Source organism: Cladophialophora yegresii (genome assembly GCF_000585515.1).
Source record: "Cladophialophora yegresii CBS 114405 chromosome Unknown aczIN-supercont1.4, whole genome shotgun sequence".
NCBI lineage: Eukaryota > Fungi > Ascomycota > Eurotiomycetes > Chaetothyriales > Herpotrichiellaceae > Cladophialophora > Cladophialophora yegresii.
In genome coordinates this window covers 1,627,613-1,645,190 of record NW_006913048.1, presented here as the reverse complement: position 1 = coordinate 1,645,190, position 17,578 = coordinate 1,627,613, and the positions used below count along the sequence as shown (strand labels likewise).

General features: G+C 53.9%; 3 protein-coding genes across 3 annotated transcripts; 1 reads left to right on the top strand and 2 right to left on the bottom strand.

The window, feature by feature from the left end:
- Positions 1 to 565: 565 nt before the first annotated feature.
- Positions 566 to 6,688, top strand: A1O7_05920 (uncharacterized protein; the record flags this gene model as incomplete). Its single annotated transcript, XM_007759927.1, has 1 exon — positions 566 to 6,688. One exon carries the CDS (start codon positions 566 to 568, stop codon positions 6,686 to 6,688), a length of 6,123 nt encoding a protein of 2,040 aa, XP_007758117.1.
- Positions 6,689 to 8,683: 1,995 nt separating this feature from the next.
- A1O7_05919 (uncharacterized protein) lies at positions 8,684 to 9,550 on the bottom strand (the record flags this gene model as incomplete). The annotated part of the gene is made up of 2 exons (XM_007759926.1): positions 8,865 to 9,550; positions 8,684 to 8,826 (listed from the first exon to the last, which is right to left on the bottom strand). Coding segments are annotated over exons 1-2 (654 nt in total), but the record flags the coding sequence as incomplete, so codon positions are not given.
- A 1,284-nt stretch (positions 9,551 to 10,834) lies between these two features.
- On the bottom strand, positions 10,835 to 17,104 carry A1O7_05918 (uncharacterized protein; the record flags this gene model as incomplete). Its single annotated transcript, XM_007759925.1, has 1 exon — positions 10,835 to 17,104. One exon carries the CDS (start codon positions 17,102 to 17,104, stop codon positions 10,835 to 10,837), a length of 6,270 nt encoding a protein of 2,089 aa, XP_007758115.1.
- Between the last annotated feature and the right edge of the window lie 474 nt (positions 17,105 to 17,578).

Sequence of the window (17,578 nt, the reverse complement as noted above, 5' to 3'; positions counted from 1 at the left end):
TGTTGTGGCGGGGGTGAGTCGTAGAAGGTAGAGGCAAGAAGTGGCTTTTGGCAGAATTGTCCTGCGATACGAGTATTCGGTCGTACGTGTTGGCAAGGAGAGGGATTGAGACAGGTTCTATAGCACAGGAAGAGGCAGTAGGTGTGCTCGAGGAGGAAAGACACAGTATCGAATTCGCAAGTGCCTAGCTGGAGTCTGGGGACGTCACGGGGTTGGTGGGCTTGGTGGGCTGTCCGTCCTGGGAAGCGCTGGAGAGAGTGTCCTTAGTTAATCCGCCGCCGCCTCTCTGGAGGGTTGCTAGCGGGCTCCGGCTTTGAAGGAACACGCCCAACGGAAAGCGTTAGGCGGCTGCCTTCCGTAATTTAGGCCAATCAAATCCACTACCTCGCAGCGAGCCCCAAAACCCGTTCGTCGAGAGTCTGTAAGAGTCATGCATTTTCACAGAACGTGCACGTACAAATTCTCCCTCGCCTCTACCTCGTGTCTGGCACAGGCAGACCCAATTTCCAGGTCACAAGAGCGTCTTCGCCAGAAGGCTTCTTCTCTGCCTGGAGCTGACCTCAATATGGGTGAAACAACTTTTCAATCCGAGACACAATGGCTTGCTCAAATGAGGGCCATGAGACAGGCAATCGCCAACTTGAAGTTGCCACCTCTGAATGACGCCTCACAGATGTACGGTGCGGATCTGGACCTCGACGAAGATCTGAGTGAGGACCCCGACGACGATATTTGGGACGTGGAGAGCGCTGCGGACGATACCCCTCCTAGCGATTTCTTTGACGACTCCAGGAACGGCCTTACAACTTCAGATCTGGTCACTGACGGCGTCTTTGACAAGGCGTGGCTGCGATCAAGATGTGCTGCCTTTGCTCGGTCGAGATCTGGCATGGATGCCTCCGATCTCGAGCAGCAAATTACCGCTCTCCTGGTCTCAGACAGTCCTGACGATGAACTGCAGATGTCACTTGCCGACATCGTTGGGTATGATGACTTGGACTTTGTTATTGAGCTCATTTCTCATCGCAAGGAGATTTTGACAGTCTCAGCAGCCTCAACTCGCCAGACAGATGGACTCTTCCACGGCCTCGAGACCCGTCAAGAGCGAGAAGCAAGCCTAAGGCGACAGGACTATGAACATAAACATGCCGCCCTTGCCCCTGCGTTTGACCGATCTGGGCCTCATTATCCCCATGTGTACAAATCTGACGCTGCCGCCGCTGGCAACAGACTGGATGTATCGGGCAAGAAGTTTGCTTTGCACCTCGGTAGCACTCACAGTGACCATCCAAAGTACGAAGAATACTCCATTCCTGCCACCAAAGTCGGTTCTCTCGCTGCAGGGCAGAAGCTGGTCAACATCTCTGAGATGGATGGCCTGTGCCAGCGTACCTTCAAGGGGTACAAGAGCCTTAATCGCATGCAGAGCCTTCTCTACCCTGTGGCATACACCACTTCCGAAAATATGCTGATCTGTGCTCCCACTGGTGCTGGTAAGACGGATGCGGCCATGCTTACCATCCTGCACACGATCTCGAAGAACACTGTACCTAACCCGATCGAGGAACCCACTGCCACGGACTTCGTCGTGATGGCGGACGACTTCAAGATCGTCTATGTTGCTCCAATGAAAGCACTTGCAGCAGAGGTTACAGAAAAACTAGGCAAGCGTCTGGCTTGGCTGGGCATCCAAGTCCGGGAGTATACTGGCGATATGCAGCTGACCAAACGAGAGATTGCCGCCACTCAGATCATCGTGACAACCCCGGAAAAGTGGGACGTCGTAACTCGGAAGAGCACAGGCGATACGGAACTTGTTCAAAAAGTCCGTCTTCTCATCATAGATGAAGTCCACATGCTACACGACGAGCGCGGTGCTGTCATTGAGTCTCTAGTTGCCAGGACCGAGCGACAGGTGGAAAGTACGCAATCGCTTATTCGGATCGTAGGCTTGTCGGCCACCCTTCCGAACTACATTGATGTTTCGGATTTTCTAAAGGTCAATCGGATGACTGGTCTATTCTACTTTGATGCCTCGTTCCGTCCGGTACCTCTCGAACAGCACTTCATCGGTGTCAAAGGCAAGCCTGGAAGCAAGACGTCCCGCGAGAATCTCGATCAGGTGACATTTGAGAAAATCAAAGGGCTTCTGCAGCAGGACAAGCAAGTCATGGTGTTTGTCCACTCCAGAAAAGATACAGTTTTGGCTGCTAGGACGCTCAATCAGTTGGCCATTGACGATGGGTGCCCGGATCTCTTCCTGCCCGAGCCTAACAACCCTGCGTTTGTCAAGGCTTTAGCAGACTTGAAGACAACCCGTGGTCGAGAGTTGCGAGAAATAGTCCCAAAGGGCTTCGGATGTCACAATGCTGGGATGGCAAGATCGGACAGAAATTTCGTTGAGCGCATCTTCTCTGAAGGTGCCATAAGAGTGCTCTGCTGCACAGCGACGCTGGCTTGGGGTGTCAACTTGCCTGCAGCTGCCGTCATCATCAAAGGCACGCAGCTCTACAGCGCCGATGTTGGCAAGTTCGTGGACGTAGGGATTCTTGACGTCCTGCAGATTTTTGGTCGTGCCGGTCGACCTCAATTTCAAGACAGCGGTATCGGTTATATTTGCACGACTCACGACAAAATTCAGCACTACCTATCCGCTGTCACTCAACAACAGCCAATTGAGTCAAAGTTTTCGAAGAAGCTTGTTGACAATCTCAATGCTGAAATCAGCCTAGGCACGGTGACTTCCGTACAGGAGGGTGTCACCTGGCTGGGCTACTCCTATCTCTTCGTCCGAATGAGGCGGCAGCCGCAAGCCTATGGCATTGATTGGAATGAGTACCAGGATGACCCCCAGCTGGGACAACGCCGTCGCAAGCTTATAATTGACGCCGCTAGGACACTGCATAGAAGTCAAATGATCATTTTCAACGAGAAGACAGAAGAGCTTCGAGCGAAGGACGTCGGCCGCATAGCGAGTCAGTATTACGTGCTACACAGCAGCGTTGAAATCTTCAACACTATGATGCGTCCGCAAGCAACCGAGTCTGATGTCCTCAAAATGATCAGTATGAGCAGTGAATTCGACAACATTCAGTCTAGGGAGAACGAGGCCCAAGAACTGCACCGTTTGAAAATAGAGGCTACAGCATGCGAAGTCGAGGAGCGCAAAGCCGTAACGACAGGCTCCAAGGAAGACAATGAGAAAGAGCAAAAGCTCATCGAGAATCACGCAAAAGTCAACATCCTGCTACAATCATACATTTCTCGAGCGAGGTTGGAGGATTTTGCCCTTGTGTCCGATTCGGCCTACGTGGCCCAGAACGCCGCTCGAATCTGTCGAGCATTGTTCATGGTTGCCCTGAATCGTGGCTGGGGCTATCAATGCGAGGTTCTGCTTTCCATGTGCAAAGCCATCGAGAAGCAAATCTGGCCGTATCAGCATCCCTTTCATCAATTCGATCTACCGCTTCCGGTCTTGAAGAACCTGGATGAGAAGGCCCCTTCGTCGAACATTGAGAGCCTCCGGGAAATGGAACCAGCGGAGATCGGAAGCCTGGTTAGGAACCAGAAGATGGGGACCACGATTAGCAGACTGCTTGAGAACTTCCCAACCATGTCGGTAGAGGCAGAGTGCGCTCCGCTCAATCGCGATGTGCTCCGCATGCGGCTGTTTCTTTATCCCGAATTCATCTGGAATGACCGTCACCACGGGACTTCTGAACCTTACTGGGTCTGGGTCGAGAACTCGGAGACGTCGGAGATCTACCACCATGAATACTTCATCCTCAGTCGTAGGAAGATGCACGACAACCACGAACTGAACTTTACCATACCGCTTGCCGATCCGCTGCCGTCGCAGATCTACATCAAAGTCATATCAGATCGCTGGCTAGGTGCCGAAACGGTACACCCTGTCTCATTTCAACATCTGATCCGACCGGATACGGAGAGTGTGTACACCGACCTTCTGGACCTACAACCACTGCCTATCTCCTCCCTGAAGAACCCGGCATTAGAAGAGCTTTACGGTCAGCGGTTCCAATTCTTCAACCCGATGCAGACCCAGATCTTTCACACACTCTATCACACCTCAAACAATGTGCTTCTAGGCTCGCCCACTGGCTCAGGCAAGACGGTCGCTGCGGAGTTGGCCATGTGGTGGGCATTCCGCGAACGGCCTGGCAGCAAAGTCGTCTACATTGCGCCCATGAAAGCGCTTGTCCGGGAAAGAGTGCAAGACTGGCGCAAGCGACTGGTCGGTCCTATGGGTTTGAAGCTCGTCGAGTTGACTGGCGACAACACTCCAGATACACGGACGATCCGAGACGCTGATATCATCATCACCACGCCCGAGAAGTGGGATGGTATTTCTAGATCATGGCAAACAAGGTCCTACGTCCGGCAGGTGTCGCTTGTGATCATCGACGAAATCCATTTGCTCGGTGGAGATCGTGGTCCCATTCTCGAGATCATCGTGTCGCGGATGAACTATATCGCTTCGCAAGCCGAAAGTGGCTCGATTCGCCTCCTAGGGATGTCTACTGCTTGCGCCAACGCCACCGACCTTGGCAATTGGCTTGGTGTCAAACCCGGAAACAACCAGGGACTATTCAACTTCCGGCACAGTGTGCGTCCAGTGCCCCTCGAGATCTACATTGATGGGTTTCCCGAGCAGAGAGGGTTCTGTCCGCTGATGCAAAGCATGAACCGTCCGACATTCCTGGCCATCAAGACTCACAGTCCAGAGAAGCCCGTCATTGTCTTCGTGGCGTCGAGAAGACAGACCCGTCTGACGGCCAAGGATCTGATCAACTTTTGCGGCATGGAAGAGAACCCGAGACGCTTCTTACATTTCGACAGCGAAGATGACCTCCAAGCCACCCTTTCCGCGGTCAAAGATGCCGCACTGAAAGAAGCCTTGAGTTTCGGTATCGGACTACATCATGCCGGGCTCGTCGAGTCGGATCGAACGCTCTCCGAACAGCTCTTTGCAGCAAACAAGATCCAAATCCTCGTCGCCACGTCGACGCTCGCATGGGGCGTCAATCTACCCGCCCACCTCGTCGTCGTCAAGGGCACCCAGTTCTTCGACGCAAAGATTGAAGGGTACAAAGACATGGACTTGACAGATGTCCTTCAGATGCTCGGGCGAGCCGGCCGACCACAGTTCGATACCTCTGGTATTGCCAGGATCTTCACCCAGGACGCCAAAAAGGCCTTTTACAAGCACTTTTTGCATACGGGGTTCCCTGTGGAAAGCTCTTTACACAAGGTCCTCGACAACCATCTGGGCGCCGAAGTCTCCGCCGGAGTCATCACCACCAAGCAAGATGCCCTGGACTACCTGACCTGGACGTTCTTCTTCCGCCGTTTGCACAAGAACCCCACCTACTACGGTCTGGAGATCTCGTCGGAAGAGCAGCAGGAGGGCCAACTCAGCGCGAGACAAGCCGCCGCAGATTACATGATCACCATGGTGGACAAGTCACTGGACGATCTGGCAGAAAGCGACTGTGTCTCGGTCCACAACAACGGCGACGTCGACAGCACGCCCTTTGGCAAGATCATGTCCTACTACTACCTCAGCCACTTGACGATCCGGAAATTCTTGTCCAAGGCACGCAAGACCAGGTCCACGACCTTCGCGGACGCGCTGGCGTGGGTCAGTCTCGCCACGGAATTCGATGACCTCCCCGTCCGACACAACGAGGACCTCATCAACGCCGAGCTGGCCAAGAATCTTCCCCTGGACACGGTCGGCTTGATGGACAACCTCCCCATGTGGGACCCGCACGTCAAAGCATTTCTCCTCATCCAGGCATTCATGTCACGCATCGACCTCCCTATCTCAGACTACGTCGGCGACCAGATCTCCGTGCTCGACCAGGGCATCCGTATCATCCAGGCCGGCGTGGACGTCATGACGGAACTCAATCGTCTCGACGCTGTGGCACAAATGGTCCGCCTTCTACAATGCCTCAAGTCGGCAAGATGGCCCGAGGACTATCCACTCAGCATCCTTCCGGGCGTGCACGAGGTGTCTGATACCAAGCTTGAAGGCAAAGTCCCGATGGATCTCGTCACGACTGCCGTCTTGGCCAGTAGACACGGCGGCAAGACCATTGACGGCCTGATGCACCTTCTAGGGATCAGAGCCCCGGGTCCTCGTGCCGCTTTCGGCAAAGCAGTCAATGCACTCCCGGACATCGCCCTCACAGCCAGTGGAGATACGGACAATCTACAACTAACCATGAAGAGAGCGAACCGGCTACTGGACCACGAGGCACGGATCTACGCGCCGAGGTTCCCCAAGCCGCAGACGGAAGGCTACTTCGTGATTGCGCTCCCCAGCGGGTCTGGATCTGGGTCTGCATCTCCAAGAAATCCCAGCGCCGATATTCTGGCCCTCAAGCGCGCGAACTGGTCGACCACAAAACAAGGAACCCAAAGCAGGGCGATTGGAAATGCGACCGTCAAGCTGAAGATCCCGGCTGCCGCGGACCCTACGAGTTACCGGGAGGGCCAACAACAAGTCAAGGTCGATCTTGTTGTCATGAGCGATTCGTACCCGGGGATGGAGTGGCGGTTGGACAATGTCGTCGTTCCCCTTGCGAGGCCGAAGCTGACAGTGGAGAATGTGCAGACCGTCGAGGTGGAGGTGGATGAGAGTTTGCAGAAGAAGAAGTAGAAGGCGAAGGAGGAAAGATCGTGAAGGTGGACGTGGATAAGAGCTTACAAAAGAAGACAAAGACAAAGTAGAAGGAGAAGGAGAAGGGACAGACAGAGATAAAGATAAAAGACACCTTACTGTACCCACATGTCCACTCTCTCACCGCATTGTACCTTCCCGGCCTCGGGGAATCTTGGTTTTCGCTGAGGCGCGCCCTCTCGGTAGTGGTGCTCAGAGCCTATTCGACATCATAACGTACTGTACACGACGATAAATAATGAGGAAGCACTGCAAGTAATTAGTATTCAGAGTCCTCCGACACCCAGTAAAGGACATCCCATTTCCCATCCCATTTCCCATCCCATTTCCATTTCCATTTCCATTTCCATTTCCTTGTCTATTCTATCTACTCCTAGAACTGGACGTGACTACTAATTACCTACCTAGATATAGAAAGTAATTAATTAATGAATTCCATGTCCCTGTCTAATCATTATACTCCTAGGATTGGGCGTAACTACCGGTCCCTAGGTATGGAAAAGTGATGGATTTCCATGTCCATATCCATATCCATGTCCATATCCATATCCATGTCCATATCCATATCCATATCCATGTCCATATCCATATCCATGTCCATATCCATATCCATGTCCATTCCAAGTTCCACCTACTAGTATGTCCATTACCGTTCCCGTCCCCCCGTAGCTCCCAACGTAACCAAGAATCAAGCTCTAGAGCGGTCGATACTGTAGTTCGTTGGTAATCAGTCAAGCGCGCCGATGCACCTACTTCTCAGCTGATACAGTGATTACTTATCTGTAGGTATTGGAATCCTGTACAATACTCCATGTGGAGGCTATGGAGGATGCGGATTACGGCCTGGGTATGTATAGTCCGAACTCGTGAGATGGTTTACATACATACTGTATAAGATCCCGATAATTAGACATTGTCCGGGAAAGGCGCAGGTTTGAGTCGAACACCCCTTGCTCGTCGAGATTGAGTTTGTCCCAGACACTGGAAAGAATGCTTTCTTCCCTCTCTCCATGCATCCGGCTGTCTATGCACTGAATGACCACAAGAGATCAGACCTTCGCATACTCCTGTAATCAGTACTTTTGTCTCAACGCTCAACTCACATCAGCCCACCTCAGCCCACCGCAACCCGGCACGAAATCAACCTCCCACCCCTCCTCGTCCGGTCCTGCCACCCACCCGACCACGACGCGGAACCTACCAACCAGCCATCTCCGCGTTCGGCCACCCATCCTATGACCGATGCACACTCTGGAGATGCTGTATGAAGCTCGCCACGCCCCCAAAGATCGGAGTCACCTGCGTGCCGGCGATGACAGCTATTCTCGCGCCCGTGTTCGCTCCCCGTCCAGATCCGGACTTGATGCTCAGGTTCGACCCAGTAACTGGACCTCCCGCGACACCTGCAGCGTTGGACATGTCTAGCCAGCCACGGTTCCTCCCTTCGGCACAGCAGAAGATGCATCTGAACTGCCGAAGCTGCCGTCCTTGGGCGTGTCCGGCGAGATGGTGCCTTTCAGGGAGGCGTGGCACCGCGCGAGGAAGGCCCATCGATATGGGACCCCGCCGGCTTCAGATAAGCGCCCTCTCGGATCGAAGATCTTTTCTGGCTTGCACCTTTTCTTCTTAGCGCGGGACGTGTTGACAGTTTGGCGCACGGGCCTTTCGAAGTTGCATTTCTCCCACCGCCGGTAGAAGCTCATACCAGAGAGGCCGAGAGGTCTGTTATGGATGGTGTTTTCTTTCCTGGAGATCTTGGGAGGTACAGATCGTAGACCGTGCTGTTGCTAAATTGACGACCATCTCCTCTTACCACCCGATCACCGTAACGATCTGGGCGGGATCGATCTCCCGGGTTTCGGCCCCGATGACCTGTCAAGCCTTTGAACAGGCCTGGAGAGGAATGTATCTGGCTATTTGGCCTGGAGACATGTACGGCTCCCGGTCGGTTTCGTGTCCAGGAGTTGGAGGCGTCGGGATGGGTTGTCCGCCAGGTCGGGGGAACATCAGCAGGATATTGTCATCTAGTGCCAGGGTTTGGGACGACCTCCTACACAAGCTCCGATCATGGCTCTCTTCGATTCTGTGGGGGTTGACCGAGGTGCGAGCATCGGAATCTCGACAGCAGGCCAATGCATAGCCGCGGATTGAGGACGGAAATGCCGTCCCTGCGAAGCGGCAGAGCTCATGGGCATTTTGCGAGTGTCGAGCATTTTGCGCTCCTCGAATGTTGGGCTGAAAAACGGCAGTCCCCTATTCAGCTCTCCAACCTGTTCTGTCATGGCGTCGGGCCTCCGAAAAGCTTGGAAGGCTGTTGAGGAGTAAGTGCTGCGGCTGCTCGAATACCCCAGAGAGGGCGACAGGGAAGGCATGAAGCCAGAACAGCCCGACGAATTTGCCGATTGTTGAGGATAAGACGCCTCTGCCTTCGTCGAGTCCGACAAGCGCTGCGCCAACTGGCCCAGACACACCCTGGCGTTCACTCGACAGTCGTCGGATGTGGCCTGTAGCATATGAAAGTCCATCTCTATCTCATCCATGTAGATGGTCTTTAGATTTATTATCAAGGACATCTGTAGGGTGATCAAGACGTCCTTCGTTCGATCCCGTGCTTGTATATCCCCCACATGCATATGGTTCTCCGAAGCGCTTGAGGTCGTGCTCATAATGGTCACGAACAATGATAGACCCTAACGCAAGTGATGCTAGGAGACTTTGGGCGGCGTCTCCGGGCAATAGCTGGCCCTTGCTGTTCGCTCGTTGTTCGCGAATGCGCCGAACCGATCTAGTGGCATCGTCGAAAGCTGCGATCACTGTAGACTTGATTAGAATCAGAGCAACCATACATCAGCCCGAGCCATACCAGCTCGAACGAGCGTAGAGATGTCCATCTCCGCTTGACCACGCAGAGCGTGGCTACGGGACGATCGGTGTAGGTCAAGTCATCTTGCACGCGTCTGTGGTGGCCTGAGTCTGTACACCTGATGTGAGGCACTGGGAGGAGATACAGCGAGCCCATACGCGAGGACCAGAAGAAGAAACAGACTTACACAATGTCTCCTGTCAAAAGACCGAAGATGACGATCCTACCGTGGTTGAAGAAGCGCAGGCGCAACCGTCTGCCATATTAGCCTCACCGTTTGTGGATGCGGTGTTGCCACCACGAGTGCTGGACCAGCACCGTCAGTGATTGCGACTGTGGCACACAGCCAATTCGAGGCACGAGAAAGGTACTGTAGCATGGATTGCATGGCGAGTGAAACCGCGTGGAGCACGTTGCTTGACGAGCCGGAGTGTACATTAGTGGCCATCGATGGCAAGTAGAGGTTTGGGGAACAGGGCAAGAGAAGGAAGATGTTTGGTGGGAGGGAAGTTGATTGAAGTCACTGCTCTCGCTCGCTCAGTCCCGGTCCGCGAAAGGGCGGATACTGTGGTAGCCGCCGCCAGGCACTGTGGCCTTTGGGAGGCTTTGAGCGGGAAGAAGGAAGGCATCCTGGGTGGACATGGGGGAATAGGTGGGGTGGGAGGAAGGCTCACCAGGCGAGACCAGGCGAATTACGGAGTATGTACTGGCTAGACACACACACTGACTACTGTACGAACTGTTGCTCTCAAACACCTTGAGTTCTGGTCCCCAGAGCACTATTCCTATCCACTGCTGCCTACGCCGCACCGAACACGTTGAAAGAGACCTGGTGAACAGTTCGAGTGTCAAAGATCCCAGACGCCTCGGGAAGATACTTGTCACATCGCGTGAGTTTAAAAGCTTGCCGAGCGAGGCTCTACCTGCAACACAAAAACCTGGAACGTGTCTCGAATCCCGCTTCATCGGGCCTCAAGAAGCGGAACACCGAGTCGAGTGTGACTGAGAACGGTGCTGAGACGGACAGGCAAAAGGAACAAAAGCGATTTGGTCTGAGATAACGAATTGCCGCTTCAATGTCTCAAGGCAGATGGACACTACGTGCTGCCACCGCCACTATCTGTACATGAAAAGAAAGTGAAATCTAAAGCTACCAATTTCTGGAACCATTGCCAACGCTAAGCTCAAGATCCCATAACGCCCAGAATTTGCTGACACGATTTCTCGGTGAAACCATCTCCTCTTGTCCCCTTTATACCATGTTATGCCACGGTAGAAGATAGACGTCTGATGCCTGGATCGGTGGCATTCTCGTACGACTCCCAATCCTCCAGGATCTTCGCCAGGCGAGGCGAGTTGGTCAGACGGTATACCTCCTCAAAGTACTCCTTCGAGATCTCAAAGGGTTTGGCAGTGACATTCGGGATGTATTTGCCGACCAGTTTGGCCGGATCGATGCTGGTCTTGTTGATCTTCTTCAACAAGAAAGAGCGGAACGGCTTGACGCCAGAGCGCAAGAAGGTGCTGTGGAAAGGCACGTCGATGCCTTTGAGAGGAATGGTAGCAAAACCGCGCTCAAGTTCGATCGGTTGCGGCTTGGCCTCCGTTTTCTTGCGGCATTCGCCAATGATCTCAACCAGGTGCGCTTTCACATCGTCCAGGGACATCTGTTGCATCAATGCCTGGATGTCAATCTTTTGCATCTTGAGCACATTGAGCACATTGGTCATGCAATCGAGAGCCCGCAAGTCACCAGCGCACACGTATTGCATGTTGGCGACGTTGTAGTTGACGATCTCCACCAGCCAGCCCGTGGTTTCCGCAATATTCTCCACAACATACTGCAAGGCTTGCTCGTTGAAGGTCTTGGAGATACGGCTAGGGTTAACCGCGCACATCGAGTAGTTGCTTCGGCCTTGCTCATCGCGCTCGACAGCCACTTGCATGGTCAAGCCACGATAGAACACCACTGAAACCAAGCTCTCAATAGGCATGACCTCAGCGATCGAAGCTAGAGCAGAGTATTCTCCCAGAGAATGACCAGCGAAGCTGCTGTCGCGCTGGACCAGGCCCTTGGAGCGCATGTCTTCGAACGCGGCCTTCTCCATCAGGGTCAATGCCGGCTGCGTGAACTGAGTGGCTGACAGCAAACCAGTCGGTGAACGGTACGTGTACGAGTTGGTGTTCTCAGTAATCTCTTTGAAGATCTTCTCGGACTTGACTGTGCCGTCAGCATTGATGGACTCGAAGGTCATGGCCATGTAGTTCTGTCGAATGGCTTTTCCGCGAGGTCCACCAAAATGAATCGTGAGCTCTTTGGGATTGTTCTTGACGATGTTGATGATGGACAGACCATAGTTGTCCATGAAATGACGGTCGGCCCGATCCCACACCTCTTTGGCAACAGCGCTCCGACCGTAGAGATCCATACCCATGCCTTGTTCCTGAGAGCCTTGGCCAGTAAAGACATAAGATGAGACGGGCTGCTCGACTTCCGCTTCAGCGAGCAGGACTTTGTCGCCCGTCTCCTTGTTGGTGGTCTCGATCTTGATGATCTTGCGACCAGCAACCATACCGACGTGTTCAAGCTTGACTTCGAGGTCGTCATTGGGCAGAACCATGCCAACGAGCGACACGTGGTAGCTGCGGACACGGCCGATGTTGTTCTCTGCGGCCCAGGTCTCAACCAAGCTTCGGACAGCCGCGCTGGAGTACATGCCGTGCGTGATGGTGCCCGGCAGATTGGCATAGCTTGCAAAGATGCGGGACACGTGGATAGGATTGTAGTCGCCAGAGACACGAGCATACGTCTCGTTCGAAGCTGGAGCCTTCAAGGACAAGGGGGTCTTGCCGCTCAGTGGAATGGCGTTCTCGAAGTTGACGGGCTGGTCGATGGTTTGACCGTGTCTCTCCAAGTAATCAATGACTGGGTTCCCGTGGGAGACACCGGCATCATATTCGACCGATGCGACCTGGATGATTTCCTTGGTCGGCAATTCAAGTTCGACCTGGCCAACAGTCTCCACGTTTGAGAAAACAGTCTTGTTCTTGAAGCGGACCAAGGTCGAGAGACGGAAGGTCAGAGTCTGTCCGAGCAGGTCAATATCCGGCTCGTCCAGATGAAACCATTCCTTTGAACGAAGCACTGCAATGTCTTTCGAAGTTGCGAGCGTGACCTGCATGGGCGTCTCCTGTTTGCGCTGGAAGGTATTCTCAAAGTCCGTGTACGTGCCTCTGTAAAGGAACTGGCTCGTCACCTCCATCACCGGTTGCCCTCGGCGAGTAATAGTTCCGCAAACCTCGACCATCTTGCCAGAGTCTTGGTTGAGGACTGCATTGATACGGGCAGAGGTGTGAAGCTCGTCGCCAACTTTCAGAGGCTCCGCTCCCGGAAGCATGCGGTAGCCATTGGACAAATGAACAAGCTTGAGCAGGTCACCATCAATTGTTCGGGGGAAGATAGGTTTAGTGATCGCCTTCCATCCCACAACGATGGCGAAGTCCATGGGAGCAAATACTTCTTTGCCAGGCCGGTCGACGAAGGCTTCGCCTGTGTTACCGACGGCGTGCACGAAATCGGCAACGTCCTGAGTGACGATGGTCGCTTTGCCACCATCAAAGACATTGGTGGTGGGTGTATCAAAGGGCACCGTCTTCTCGCCAAACCAAATACGGTAGTAGAACTCTTTGATGCGATCGTTGCGGCCATCCATGACCTCATGGATTGGCGCATAGCCAGTCTCCGGATGGTAGACAAATTGGAAGGGCAATGCAACCGCGTCTCCCTCGGCAGTCCTCTCCTCCCACATGTTCATCAAGATCTCATCCTTGCCGGACAGGCTGATATCAAGGGTCTTGACCAGCTTGCCGGACTGGCTAGGCTCTTTAACCACAATGGTCGTCTTATATGGGTCCTTGGGGTGGGCAATTTCGACAGTCATGCCTCGAGTGGGGGCTAGAATGCGCCTGATGGGATTGTTCTGATACCGTGCACCCTGGACGAAGACATCAGCTGTAAAAAACGCATGGCGCCATGAGTAGTTCTTTCCAGCAAGAAGTTGGATCCAGGCCTCGGTGTCCGGGAGAATGGCAGATGGTGATGATGACAGCCGATAGGTAGTCCGAGAGCCGTCCGGAATGACGGTGACGCCGTCAAGCTCGACAACACTTTCTGGGGAGCTGATGATCTTCCCACCAAAATACTCGATGACAGGTACGGCTGATTCACGACCACCATAGAAATCTTGCACGAGACCCTTGATGTGATCTTGATGGATACCGTCCAGAATGTCTTTGATAGGCTCATCGATCTTGGTCGAGTACTTCACAGCCATAGGGCCCTGCAGGATACAAGTTCTGCCAACATCTTGATCAACAACAGCATCCAGATCCTCGGACTGCCAGAGGGAATCCTTCTTGAACCAGAACTCAAAATTCTCGTCCAAGGAAGGCACGAATGGCACTGGCTTCTGCCCACGACGCTGGCACAGCAGCAGGAAATGTTGGACATCTTGTGCGTTGATCAACTGGGTCTCTGCAGCGGGGTAGGCGGCGAGAACCTTGTCCACGACTGGGAACGGATCTTCGAGTTCCGCATAGCTCTGTATAAGAGATGGCTTGCCGGCGCCAACGGTGAACCGTTCCTCGACACGTCGGATGAAGTCGACCGTGAGGTTGCGGAGAGTGACTTCAATCCAGCGAGATTGGTGCTTGACGTACATGAGCTCCACCATCCGTCGGACGACTTCGGCGTAGGTCATGTCCTCGAGGTCAACTGTTTCGCCTGCAGAGTTCTTGCCAAACCAGACCTTCTGAAAGTCATCGTTCAGCTTCTTGATAATGTACTCGCGCTGCTTCTTAAGCTCTGCGACCCGCTTCTTCTTGTCCAGGCTGAAGATCTTCTGATCCATCTCGGCCCAAAACTTGACACCTCGAGTGGCGAGCTTGTGAATCGGCTCGCCCATCTCAGATCGGACAGTGATGACACCACCCGTGGGTCCCTTGTAGGTCTTTTCCCACTCGCTGTCATCGACGCCTTCGGCTTCAGCAATGGCCTTCTTTGCATTGGTAGAAGTGTGAGCCTCCTTCGCAGTCATCATTCGGCTACCAAACAGCACACCGTCGAACGGCATTGGGGGATAGCCAAACTTGCGAGACCAGTTACCAGTCAGATACGGGTATGTATCATCTGAGCCGCCAAATCCACTGCCTGCAACGAGGATGATGTTCTGACATTTTCTGATACGGCCGTACATTTGGATGACTGGTTGATGAAAGTCTTCGAAAGAGTGATGACCGCCACCGCGGCCACCAGTCCACTGCAGAATTACAGGGAAATTCGGATTCGCCTTTGCAATGTTGATGACTGATTGGATGGCATCCATGGAGCCCGGCTTGAAGGCGATGTGCTTGATACCGAGAGTATCAATGTATTCCTGGGCGACTTCGATTGACGGCACGCCTGCGCCGATGGTCAGCCCCTCGATCGGGACGCCGTCGGCACGTAGCTGAGCAAGCAGGGGAATCTGCCAGCCCATGGCACGGGGATTGACATAGATCAAGTTGACAGTAATGCCTCGCCCAGGTGGAATAGCCTTTTCAATCTTGTTAAGCGCTTCGGTCATCTGCTTCGCGTTGTAGTAGCCACCACCTGCCAGTTCGATGTGATAGCCAGCGTTCATGGTCGCAGCGACAAAATCCCAGGGCACTGTACAGGGGGTCATGCCAGCAACCATCAGAGGCGGAACTCCCAGTAAGCGCGACATCTTGGTATCGACATACGTCTGGCCCACTGAGGTCTTGACAAGTCTGGGGCCATGCTCCTTGACCCAGTTCGTGGCATACTTGACGGCATGCTCTTCGTCACGGTCAAAGAGCTCTGGCTTGTATCCGACCTCAGGATTGGTACCGTCCATAGCGCCAGCCAAAATGACCCGAACGCCAGTGCCATCTTTGTTTCGGTTGGTAAGGACACCCAGCCCGGAGATACCTCCTGGGCCAAAATCAATAATGTGGGTGGCGCCCTCGAACACGGTGGCTGTTTCCCAGTAGACAGGGTCTTGAGTGATCATGCGCACGAGGTCCGGAACCACGTCTTTGTCTTGCTGGGCGCGAAGATCCTCGCCGGTATTGGTGTCGTAAACTGGAATGGACAGGCGAGAGGCAGGAATCTTGATGTCGCTGAGATCTTCGAGAATGAGTTTGTAGGCCTCAGTCAACAGAGGGCTGTGGAAGGGAGCAGTGATTGGAAGGAATCGATTCACAAAGCGCACTTTGCGCTCGGTGAAGGGGATACGATTCTGGTCGAGGCCCGTGGGAGCCTTCACCTTGCGCAGTCGCAGATTGAGACCATGTAGCGAGATTGGAGCGCCGGTGATGACGAAGTTGCGAGCACTGTTGACCAGAGAAATAGCAATGTGCCGATCTTTGGGCAGGTGCTCGTTGGTGGCTTCAATGTGCTCTTGGAGTTGTTTCTTAGACAAGTCGCGGACGGAGAGCATAGGCGTCGGAGCGCCCTCCCCGGCCTCGAGTGAATCCTGCAAGATCGAAGGGGCAAGGCTCGTGCGAGGATAGGCCTGCTGGCTGCGCATACCGATCCAGAAGAGCATGGTGATGGCTTCTCTGGCCGCCTTTGCAAAGCTCTCCCACGACGTGGCGGTGGCAATAGCCGCGGCGGTGACGACGCCCTGTGAGTGGCCGGTGGTGCCATTCAAGCGCTCGTTGACCTCGCCAGGGGTCTTGCCTAGGACTTTGCAGGTAACTTGGTAATGAGCGAGCTGGACGAGGCCGATCAAGGGCAAGCTCACAGGTGCAGACACCAGGTAATCCGTATCCGGCTGGGTTTCTCTGTCTGCCAACCAGCTGAGAATGTCGAGCCCCTTGCTGTAAAATTTGTCTGCTTTCGGGCTCCTAGCCAGGTTGAGTAGCAGTTCGGCCGAGGATTCGACCAAGTCCTTCGTAAAGGATGGATATGTGGTATAGACCTCGCGCAGCTCTTCAAAATACTCCTCAATGTTGCCCTGGCCACCGAAGACGGTGAAAATGTTGGCTTCCTCGTCATCTGCAGCCCTCAGCAGGGCCGAGTCGTGCGGCTTGATGGGTCGTGCCACAGCTGCGCGAGCAGCGTAGTAGCATTGAACCACCAGGTTCTTCTTCGCCGTGATGCCGGGAAGGGTTGCAGCCAAGGCATGTACGTCGTTGGCGTGCATAAATGCTCGCTCGAATTCGTTCAAAGCGACCTTGAGTACCTCAACAAAGCCAGCAGCCTCCTCGTCCTCGTCGACTTCAGCGGCAATGAAGCCAATGTAACGGGCGACCAGTTCGGCGTTTGATGAGGGCTCGTCATCCTGAGCCAATTCGTCTGTGGGTGCAGGGAGAGAGGTGATGAAAGCATCTTTCAGCTGTGACGCTTGGAAATGCAGGCCGGTCGGTATCAGGAATGAGTATTCGAGAGAGCCATGTGTAAGGATGAGAGGTCGGAGGTTCTGGGAGGATCGAGGAGTGTGAGTACCGGTTGCACCGCCGGAATACATGGTTGCTGTGGTCGATGAGGATGTGCTTGTTCGTTGGAGATATCGCTATTGTGGTGTTGAAGTGAGCAAGCTAATGCCACTTGGAACTGAGCAGTGCTGGGAGTGAAGGAGAGTAGAGCTCTTGCACTGACAACAGAAGTTCGATGGTAAATGCGTGAATGCAAGAGAGACGGTAGAATTGCTCCGTAGTTAATGAGGAGCGGCTAGGTTAGGCGATGCCACTGGAGCAACGGAACTTGAAGGCTGTCTGATGCAACTATCGAATCTTGTGTGTTGGATGCCGAAGTTGGAGCGTTGTTGAGAGCAGCCCGAAAGTTTTTCCCGCTTCGCCGCTCGGAACATCAACACCCCAAAGCGACCCATTCGAGCGAAGCCAGCAAGGCCAGCCTCATGGCGCTCAACCACCGCTCCGCCAATGGAAATCCCCGGGCAGCACACTAGTTTCTGGTGGGCACCTTCTACTGCAGGGACATA